Source organism: Gobio gobio (assembly GCF_949357685.1).
Source record: "Gobio gobio genome assembly, chromosome: 5".
NCBI classification, from domain to species: Eukaryota; Metazoa; Chordata; class Actinopteri; order Cypriniformes; family Gobionidae; genus Gobio; species Gobio gobio.
In genome coordinates, this window is record NC_137101.1 from 22,558,460 (window position 1) to 22,570,001 (window position 11,542).

General features: G+C 36.8%; 1 protein-coding gene across 1 annotated transcript; it reads left to right on the forward strand.

Annotated features, from left to right (window-relative positions):
• The first annotated feature begins 1,385 nt into the window (after nucleotides 1–1,385).
• Nucleotides 1,386–3,896, forward strand: myf6 (myogenic factor 6). The gene is made up of 3 exons (XM_079816969.1): nucleotides 1,386–1,946; nucleotides 2,101–2,194; nucleotides 2,670–3,896. Exons 1-3 carry the CDS (start codon nucleotides 1,437–1,439, stop codon nucleotides 2,783–2,785), a joined length of 720 nt encoding a protein of 239 aa, XP_079673095.1. The 5' UTR covers nucleotides 1,386–1,436; the 3' UTR covers nucleotides 2,786–3,896.
• Nucleotides 3,897–11,542: the final 7,646 nt, after the last annotated feature.

Genomic DNA, 11,542 nt, shown 5'->3' on the forward strand with positions numbered 1-11,542 from the left:
ATTTCTATATGTGTGTGTTTCAGAAATTAAGACTTTCATGAACGCAATTTACTGTGTAAAAAAAAAAAAAAAAAAAAAAAAAAAAACTATGCCTGAGATTTATTTGTCTTGGTAAGTTACTATAGGCCTATAAATCAAATCAAGTCTTGTCACTATAGTTTTATTTAGAGTGTACCAGTCCACCAACATTGCAGTCATACAGTGACAGTGGAACAGAAGAGCAATTACAAAAGTGTTCCTGTAGTTTAAACAGTTGACATTAGCAATGCATTGGGTTTGATTCATACATTGCCTGGTGGAATATATGTCTTATGTTAATGTTAATATCTTAAGTTGCTTTGGAAGAAAATGTCTGCCAAATGCATTGGCATACAGTGCAGGTCAAAATTTTGGTAACATTACTATTTTTAATGTTTTTGAAAAAAGTCTCTTATGCTCATCATTTGATCAAAAATCCAGTAGTAATATTGTGAAATGTTATTACAATTTAAAATATTGGTTTTGTATTTTAATATACTTTAAAATCTAATTTATTTCTGTGATGCTTAGCTGATTTTTCCTCAGCCATTACTCCAGTCTTCAGTGTCACATGATCCTTCTGAAATCATTATAATATGCTTACTTATTATCAATATTGGAAACAGTTGTGCTGCTTAATATTTTTATATATATACTTTGAAAAATGAATAAAAAGTAAAAAGCATTTATTTAAATCTAAATCTTTAATAGAAATCTTTTGTGACTGTTCACTGCCATTCAAAAGTGTGGGGTCAGTCATTTCTTTCTTTCTTTTTTTAAAATAATTATTATTTTTTTATTCAACAAGGATGTGTTAAATTGATAAAAAATAATAGTAAATATTTATATTGTTAGAAAATATTTTAATTTTAATAAATGCTGTTCTTTTAAACTTTTTATTATGCTGTTTTATACTTTCACAGGTTCCAAAAAAATTGCACAATATTGATAATAACTTAGTATCAAATCAGCAATTTAGAATTATTTCTGAAGGATCATGTGACTGAAGACTGGAATAATGATGCTGGAAATACAGCTTTGCATCACAGAAATAAATTATATTTTAAGTTATTAAAATACAAAACCATTTTTTTAAATTGAAATTCAATATTTTCTGTATTTTTGATCAAATAAATGCAGGCTTGATGAGCATAAGAGACCTGTTTCCAAACTTTGCGGACACATAGACAACTAGTTATAGTTACATGTATATTGTGTAAAGTGGACAATGTAATGTAATGTCCCCTTTATTTCTCACTCGGACTCCTGTGTTCCTGAAGGCCTATTGAAATGAGTCTGAAGCCCTGCAACAGCTAAGCACTGGGTAGAATTTCACATTCTATATTTAAGTCCCCTGACTTGTGTCACAGGGCTATTTAAATGCCAACAGTCTTACTGTCAAAACAGCCTACACCAACATGATGGACCTGTTTGAGACCAACACTTATTTTTTCAACGATTTACGTTATCTTGAGGGGGACCATGGGACCTTGGATATGCCTGGAGTGTCCCCACTCTATGAGGGTAATGACAGCCCTTTGTCCCCGGGACAGGATCCGGTCCCGTCCGAGACAGGGTGCGAGAGCAGCGGGGAGGAACACGTCCTTGCGCCACCGGGGCTCCAACCGCACTGCGAGGGTCAATGTCTTATGTGGGCTTGTAAGATCTGTAAAAGAAAATCTGCGCCCACCGACCGGCGAAAGGCCGCCACTCTGAGAGAGAGAAGGCGGCTCAAAAAGATCAACGAGGCGTTTGACGCGTTAAAGAAAAAGACGGTGCCCAATCCGAACCAGAGGCTGCCTAAAGTGGAGATTTTACGCAGCGCAATAAACTACATCGAGAAGCTGCAGGACCTGTTGCATACGCTGGATGAGCAAGAACCGAACTCTGACAGTGACCCTTACACATACAACGTGAAAGAAAACCATGTAAGCCACATAACCGAGCGATACATGTGCTCTGACGGCAGATGGATCCACGTGGTGCCACATGTCTGCTTCCATCAAATGAATGAATATTGATGAATTACTACAATTAAATTAAGAGTCATATTAATGTTTACCATCATGATTGCCTGTTCAGGTGGCTCCCAATGAGTATCATTGGAAAAAGACCTGCCAGAGCTGGCAGGGGAATCCAGATCATTCCAACTCCCAGTTGGCCGGTCACAGAGAAGGTTGGTACCGAGAAACAACGTTTACATTTTAAGGTTTTACCATTAAGAACATTTAATCACGGTCTTAAGTTGTTGGCCATTAATGTTTCACTCGCTGGGTTGTGCGTAATTGTCTGAGTTTGCGCATAATTTTCCCCTAAAGAAACGCAGCAACACTAGCTATGATCTCAACCTCGTGTTCTCTCAGCTTTGATGATCGGAAATTGAAACTATGAAGAAATTCTTCTCATTTCCAGTGTCGGTGACTTTGTAGGGAATTTAATTTCTGTGCGCAATTGTGTTTGCATAATTGCTTTTCGTACCTGTCTGCGCGTCATTCTCTGTGCAAAATGCTTCATAGCCTACACAATTCCCTGTGCGTAAGTGTGATTATGTAATTGTCTTTCCGTTAATTTCTGCAGCTAATTATCACTGCATGATTTCGTGCAATATGTTTCTCCAAGCAAAAATGATCCATGCCTAACGTGTGTTCCAGGAGCCGCGGTGGAGTCTTCAGCATCCAGCAGCCTCCGTCGCCTCTCCTCCATTGTTGACAGCATTTCCACTGAAGAGACGAAAGCTCGATGTCCCGACCAGATCTCAGAAAAGTGAAAATCAAGCATCCCACCTCACATTTCCGACTTGTATTTATTTCCATGTGCTAGTGTGAATGTTTTAAATGTAATAGGCGAAACGTTCATAAACAAGTCCTTAACAAGCATCCTTATATGTGACCCTGGACCACAAAACCATTGTTATATAGTTATATATAGGGTCATTGTTTTGAAATTGAGATTTATACATATGGTTTGTTAGGACAATATTTGGCCGCGATAAAACTATTTGAAAATTTGGAGGGTGCAAAAAAATCTAAATATTAAATAAATGTTTTATATATATTTACGGTAAGAAATGTACAAAATCTTAACTTAATATACGAATGATTTTTGGTATAAAAGAAAAATTGTACAATGTATTGTTGGCTATTGCCACAAATATACCTGTGCGACTTATGACTAGTTTTGTGGTCCAGGGTCACATATAAAGCATAACAGGTCATGTTCAATCTAACAAATGAATATAATTTGGCTATTTGATCTGTTAAACATTGGATGAAGTAATGTTTTTATTTCATTGCGAATGTTGTTAATGAAAATGTTATTATGAAGTGTTCCAATGCAATATGATTTATTTTTTCATAATTGACCATTCAGTGTAGTCGCTGCAGGTAATTCCAGGTTATTTAAGGGTCATTAATATCAGCAAAATGATTCCTGTCAGTTTTTGTGGTCTTCCTAAAATGTACATATTTTGTAATATATTGCTGTTACTTAAATTGTTTTATAAATGAGCAAGAAAGAAAGAGCACTTGATCACTATCGGATATCTTTCCAACATTAAACATTAAAATAAATAAGTTGTACTCTGTATTTTTATTTATAAAAAAAAATCATTGTTGTTTATTTAATTTACAAATATGATCAGATTTTTATCATTTTACCTGAGATTTGGATGTCCCTCTATCATTCCAATGAAAGATTCCCTTGTGATATCAAAATATACCTGCATATTGTCTTAGACATTCAACCTTGTTAAAGGGATAGTTCAACCAAAAATCAAAATTACCCCATGTTTTATGCACCCTCAAGTCATCCAGGTGTATGTGACATTCTTCTTTCAGACGAATACAATCGGAGTTATATTAAAAAAGTCCTGGCTAATCCAAGCTTTATAATGGTTGTTTCTGTTTTGAAGTACATTAAAGTGCATCTATCCATCATAATAAAGTAATCCATACGGCTCCGGGGGGTTAATAAAGGCCTTCAGAAGCGAAGCGGTGCGTTTGTGTAAGAGAAATATGAATATTTAAAACTTTACAAACTGTAATCTCTAACTTCCGCTAACTGTCACGAGAGACTGGCGTTCCAGCGTTTGACGTATAGGATGCAGGCATAGCGTCGTAAGTTTAGGTGACAAACACGGAAGCGCAGAGGATAGAGGAAAACCAAACTTGGTTCTCGCGAGAACTAGCATATTCTCACCGGAGTGTGCTATGTCATGCGCCAGTCTCTCGTGAATATTTACAGTGGCAAAAAAAGTATGTGAACCGCTTGCAGAATCTGTGAACATGTGAATAATTTTAACTAAATAAGAGAGATCATACAAAATGCATGTTATTTTTTATTTAGTACTATCCTGAAAAATATTTTTTACATAATTTTTTTTTACATATAGGCTATAGTCCACAAGAAAAAAAAAATGCTGAATTTATTAAAATGACCCCCATCAAAAGTTTATGAACCATTGATTATCAGTACTGTGTGTCGCCTGGATGATCAAAGGCTGTTTTTTGTTTTGTGATGGTTGTTCATGAGTCCCTTGTTTGTCCTGAGCAGTTAAACTGAAGAAAAATCCTCCAGGTCCTGCACATTCTTCAGTTTTCCAGCATCTTTTGCACATTTGAACCCTCTCCAGCAGGGACTGTATGATTTTAAGATCCATCTTTTCACACTGAGGACAATTGAGGGACTCAAACACAACTATTAAAAAAGGTTGAAATATTCACTGATGCTCCAGAAGGAAACACGACGCATTTTATAGCCGGGGGGTGAAAACTTATTGAATTTGAAGATCAAAGTAAATTGTACTCATTTTGTCTTCTGGGAAATATCTTCTGTTGCTTCTGAAAGGCAGTACTAAATGAAAATATATATATATTTAAACAGAATAAGAAAAATGTCGACATCTTTTTCCTGTTCAAAAGTTTTAACCCCCCGGTTCTTAAAGGATTAGTTCACCCAAAAATGAAAATTCTGTCATTAATTATTAACCCTAATGTCGTTCGACACCCGTAAGACCTCGGAACACAAATTAAGATATTTTAGTTGAAATCCGATGGCTCTGAAAGGCCTCCATTGGCACAATGCACGGTACACTCTCAAGACCCTTAAAAGGTACTAAAGACGTCGTTACACAGTCCATCTCACTACAGTGGTTCTACAATAACTTTAAGGAGTGACGAGAATAGTTTTTGTGCGCAAAAAACCTAAATAACGACTTATATATTGATGACCGATTTCAAAACAAGGCATCATGAAGCTTCGAAGCGTTATGAATCAGTGAGTTGAATCATGATTCGGATCGCGTGTCAAACCGCCAAACTGCTGAAATCACGTGACTTTGGCGATCCAAACCGCTGAATCGACTCACTGATTCATAACGCTTCGAAGCTTCATGATGCTGTGTTTTGAAAACGATCATCACTATATGAGTCATTGTTTAGGTTTTTTTGGCGCACAAAAACTATTCTCGCCGCTTTATAAAGTTATTGTAGAACCACTGTAGTGAGATGGACTTTGTAACAACGTCTTTAGTACCTTTTATGGGTCTTGAGAGTGTAAAGTGCATTGTGCCAATGGAGGCCTTTCTGAGCCATCGGATTTCAACTAAAATATCTTCATTTGTGTTCCGAAGATGAACGGAGGTCTTACGGGTGTCGAACGACATGAGGGTAAGTAATTCATTTTTGGGTGAACTAACCCTTTAATGCATCCTGTTTCCATCTGGAGCATCAGGGAATGTTTCAACCTTTTTTACTAGCTGTGTTCGAGTCCCTCAATTGTCCTCAGTGTGAAAAGATGGATCTTAAAATCATACAGTCATTGCTGGAGAGGGTTCAAATATGCAAAAGATGCTGGAAAACTGAAGAATGTGCAGGACCTGGAGGAACATTGGGCAGTTTAACTGCTCAGGACAAACAAGGGACTAATGAACAACCATCACAAAACACAAAAACAGCCGTGGATCGTCCAGGGAACGACACACAGTATTGAGAATCAATGGTTCATAAACTTTTGATCGGGTCGTTTTAATAAATTCAGCCATTTTTTTGTCTTCTTGACTATATGTAAAAAAAAAATATGTAAAAAATCTTATTCAGGACAGTACTAAATAAAAAATAACATGCATTTTGTATGATCCCTCTTATTTAGTTAAAATGATTCCCATTTTCACCGATTCTGCAAGCGGTACACATACTTTTTCTTGCCACTGTATATGAATGTTTTTCCCAAAAGCAGCGCTTTGCTTCAGAAGGCCTTTATTAACTCCTGGAGCTGTATGGATTACTTTTATGATAGATAGATAGATAGATAGATGCACTTTTCAAAACAGAAACAGTTACAATGCTTGAAAGAGCCAGTACATTTTTAAAAATAACTCTGCTTGTATTCGTCCGAAAGAAGAATGTCATGTACACCTAGGATGGCTTGAGGGTGAGTAAATCATGGGGTAATTTTCATTTTTGGGTGAAAAATCCCTTTAAGCTTTAAAGTAATTTATCACCTATGTAAAATCTTCACTTGTTCAGTCTATTTTAATTCGTAACATTTACTTAAAGGTCCCAAGCTGAAGGTAACAGCATGTATTGCTCGCAATGATGGCTGGTCACCAAATGTCCTCATTAAAACTCATTGAATTAAAAGCCCTCCATATTCCAGTACCAGCCTTGACCAGTCAAGCCAGCAGCTCCTCCAGATTTACGAGCATTAACGGAGTGTTAAAGTATGACTGGCCCTGAAATAGCCCTGGCCTTGCCTGTTAGTTCCAGCTGGCAGGGCCGGACTCAGGATTGGCTGCAATGAAACCCGCCGTCTATCTCATGGTCAGGAGTAGAAGGTTGGTCAGGGGAAAATATCGCAAAGCTGTAAGCAACATGACAGCTATCATAATGTTACAGGCTGTGAGGGTTTTCCCCCCGGATGAAGTATTGGGTTGCGTTACATTCGTTGGTCAGGTTTAATTTGCAAGTGTGAATGTGTGTGTGCTTGGCAATTATCCATCGGTAGAGTTGATTTGTCGGTGTTCCCAAGTTCCACTGCGGCATTTCCATCTTGCACAGCGTGCTCTCTGTCAGGACCGGCTCTCTGATCTTTCCATTTAACACACTGCAACCTTTGACCTCATCACAGACACAAGTTAACTTATGTACTCAAACTCTCAAATGACTCGGAATGACCACTGACCTGCAACAGCTCACATCTGGGAGACAAGGCCATAAATAGTAAATTCATATTTCAATAGATCCTCCAGAAAAGGGATGCAAACTTATGGTATAGCTGAAATCAGATTTAAAAAATTCAGAAAGTAAATACTTAGCATGTACATTACCGTTAAAAAATGTATCATATGCTCCCTCTTGTGTATTTATTTAATGAAAAATATAGTCAAATTTAGAAATATTATTGCAATTTAAAATGACTGATTTGTATTGTAATATTTTTAAAAATGTAATTTATTCCTGCTGTATTTTCAGCATCATTACTCCAGTTTTCAGTGTCACACGATCCTTCAAAAATCATTCTAATATGCTGATTTCAATGTTATTTAAATGTCCAAGTATTTTTAATATGAATATATCAGCATGTTATTTGACACGCTCAATGATAACATTAATAATAACACCTCAGCATAAACAATGCTAAATCCGCTGCTTTGGCGACTGCACACTTCGGGTGATTGTCTGATAAGTTATATGGCATTAAGATTGGGACACTTCAAAGAGATTCATTGCTCTCTGCTTAGTGAGCCAGACTGTAACCAGATAGCTCTGTCTACAGTGTTGTTTTAATAGGATCTTAGAGATGTGTGGTTTTATTTGCTTCTTTTTTTAGTTATGATGCTCGACTCCTTCAGGAGAGAGAAAAATCCCATTTGAAAGGTCTTGATAGATTCATTGCTCGATTTGCATATGAACATACTCTGAAATACATAACAACTACAAATGTGTCATTAGTTACCATCAAAGGGAGGCACAATGAATGTGATTATAGCATCATGCCATCTGGGAATCATCCCAGAGGAACATTTTATTGCTCAGAGGGCTCGAGAGACTTCATGGAGGCTTTGTTTAAGCATCAGTTTTCTCTTGGATGCTTCAAATAAAATTCCTGATCAGATATAAAAATGGACACAAACTATATAATATACCTGATTTGATCTATCCCTCCCTATCTGTCTATCTCTTTCTCTATCTATCTATCTATCTATCTATCTATCTATCTATCTATCTATCTATCTATCTATCTATCTATCTATCTATCTATCTATCTATCTATCTATCTATCTATCTATCTATCTATCTATCTATCTGTCTGTCTGTCTGTCTGTCTGTCTGTCTGTCTGTCTGTCTGTCTGTCTGTCTGTCTGTCTGTCTGTCTGTCTGTCTGTCCGTCCGTCCGTCCGTCCGTCCGTCCGCCCGTCCGTCCGTCTCTATCTATCTATCTATCTATCTATCTATCTATCTATCTATCTATCTATCTATCTATCTATCTATCTATCTATCTATCTATCTATCTATCTATCTATCTATCTATCTATCTATCGGTCTGTCTGTCTATCTATTTATCTATCTATTTATCTATCTATCTATCTATCTATCTTGTCTGTCTGTCTGTCTGTCTGTCTGTCTGTCTGTCTGTCTGTCCGTCCGTCCGTCCGTCCGTCCGTCTCTATCTATCTATCTATCTATCTATCTATCTATCTATCTATCTATCTATCTATCTATCTATCTATCTATCTATCTATCTATCTATCTATCTATCTATCTATCTATCTATCTATCTATCTGTCTGTCTGTCTGTCTGTCTGTCTGTCTGTCTGTCTGTCTGTCTGTCTGTCCGTCCGTCCGTCCGTCCGTCCGTCCGTCCGTCCGTCCGTCTCTATCTATCTATCTATCTATCTATCTATCTATCTATCTATCTATCTATCTATCTATCTATCTATCTATCTATCTATCTATCTATCTATCTATCTATCTATCTATCTATCTATCTATCTATCTATCTATCTATCTATCTGTCTGTCTGTCTGTCTGTCTGTCTGTCTGTCTGTCTGTCTGTCTGTCTGTCTATCTATCTATCTGTCTGTCTGTCTGTCTGTCTGTCTGTCTGTATGTCTGCCTATCTATCTGTCTGTCTGTCTGTCTGTCTGTCTATCTATCTATCTATCTATCTATCTATCTATCTATCTATCTATCTATCTATCTATCTATCTATCTATCTATCTATCTATCTATCTATCTATCTATCTATCTATCTATCTATCTATCTATCTATCTATCTATCTATCTATCTATCAATCTATCTATCTATCTATCTATCTATCTATCTATCTGTCTGTCTGTCTGTCTGTCTGTCTGTCTGTCTGTCTGTCTGTCTGTCTGTCTGTCTGTCTGTCTGTCTATCTATCTATCTATCTATCGGTCTGTCTGTCTATCTATTTATCTATCTATTTATCTATCTATCTATCTATCTATCTTGTCTGTCTGTCTGTCTGTCTGTCTGTCTGTCTGTCTGTCTGTCTGTCTGTCCGTCCGTCCGTCCGTCCGTCTCTATCTATCTATCTATCTATCTATCTATCTATCTATCTATCTATCTATCTATCTATCTATCTATCTATCTATCTATCTATCTATCTATCTATCTATCTATCTATCTATCTATCTATCTATCTATCTATCTATCTATCTGTCTGTCTGTCTGTCTGTCTGTCTGTCTGTCTGTCTGTCTATCTATCTATCTATCTATCAATCATGATAGATAGATCTAGTCCTCATGTTTATTTTGAGATAGTGATGAGGTCTGGAATAAAACAGAGAGGACATGCAACTAAAGCCAAAGGATAAGATTGAAGATGTGTTTTGGAAGAGAATAGATTAGATTTACTGACATTCCTTTGAATACCCAGTTATGGAGCCATTCTGAAATCCCACATCACTGGAGCTTACAGAACACTTCCTCTAGCTGCCAGACAAATGCTGTTGCCAATCACACCATCAGATCATGTGATCAAATATGATACTGTTATTGCTGATGGAAAAAGTGCAGCCAATGGCTGGTCTTGGCAGGCAAAAGGAGGCTGGAGAGAAAAACGAGGCTGGAGGAAACGCATGTCTTTTCGTGATTTTCCTCAAGGATTTTACTTCATTACTCATTGTGTACAGTCAAAAATGCGAAATGAAGTGGGTAATAAAGACATCAAATAAATGCTAATTTGAATTGCACATGTATTCTTAACAAACACTTGTAAGAGAAAATAAAACTGTGATCCCACACAGGAAAGAAACATAAACGCTCACCCTCTCTGCCCTACACTTAACAAAGTTCCTGACCCTTGACAACAACCCTCAGAAAAGCCCCAAAGTTCCCCAGAGACATCGCAATGTTCACAACTCTCAGAGCAGGTTTGTGCGCTCACTCATCACAGCCGTCTCCGGGACCTTTGCGCGTTCGCCATATGCTTACGCAATCTGAGTTGGACTCAGTTATCGACTGCTGTCAGGTTTTCTCGTTGTCCATGTTGTTAACAGTCAATTGTCTTTGATCTGAACGACAGCTAAGCAGGATTATCCCTGGCCAATGTCTTCTTCAGCTGTGCTCAATACAATCTACACCGGCTCTCCGTGTTTTCTTAGGTGCGCGCGGTTCCCAGACACTAGAGAGGCCAAACGTTTTAGCACGTTGTGAGAAATATCCGCATTGTATCTTTATTAGCTGTCAACACTGATGACTCGAGTAATGACCTCTATACAGCAATAGACGGTGAATTTAAGACACTTGATCGGTGTTACGGTTATAAACCTTGCGTTTTTATTGTGCAACTGCCTTTACGCACCATTTGTACGCGTTATTTTTCAAGTGGATTAAATAAAAAATGTAATCCAACAAGCTTCTATGCAAATAAATGTACTCAAATTGAACATTTCTTCAAACATATATCTTGCAGTATATACTCAGATGCTAAATAATACAGTATGTGCAGGATGTGATCATGGTAACAGAATGTGATCATGGCCTTGGTCAGCCTATAAAAGGATTCTGGTATGAATTGAAATAACGTGGATTTCTGATTGTGTGTTAAGGCCAGTGACATTTTTTCATTTTTTTTGGGGGGGTGGATCTTGACAGTCAGCAGACGATTATTTCATTAAGTAAAAAATATTTCCTTGATTTTAATGCTTTTTACAAATTCTTGTAATTCCCTTTGATTTTACTTTTGATTTGCTGAAGTACTTTTTAATTAGTTATTATAGAGGGAAAGTAAAAAAAAAAAAAAAGTTTAGATAGTTAGGAGACTTATTTTTAATTTAGAGGGGAGAGAAAACGGCCCTAAAGTGAGGAATAACTCAATACATATATTAAAATTGAAATGTCACAAAATCCTTATGTTTAAAGATGCACAATTAACAATTTATTAACTTCTTTCTTCAACAATAGGATTTTAGGTCAGAAAAAAACCCTCTTCATTCATAACAAATTGTAACTAAATAATTTTAGTACATTTACTCTGTCGTTCAAAAGTTTTTAATTG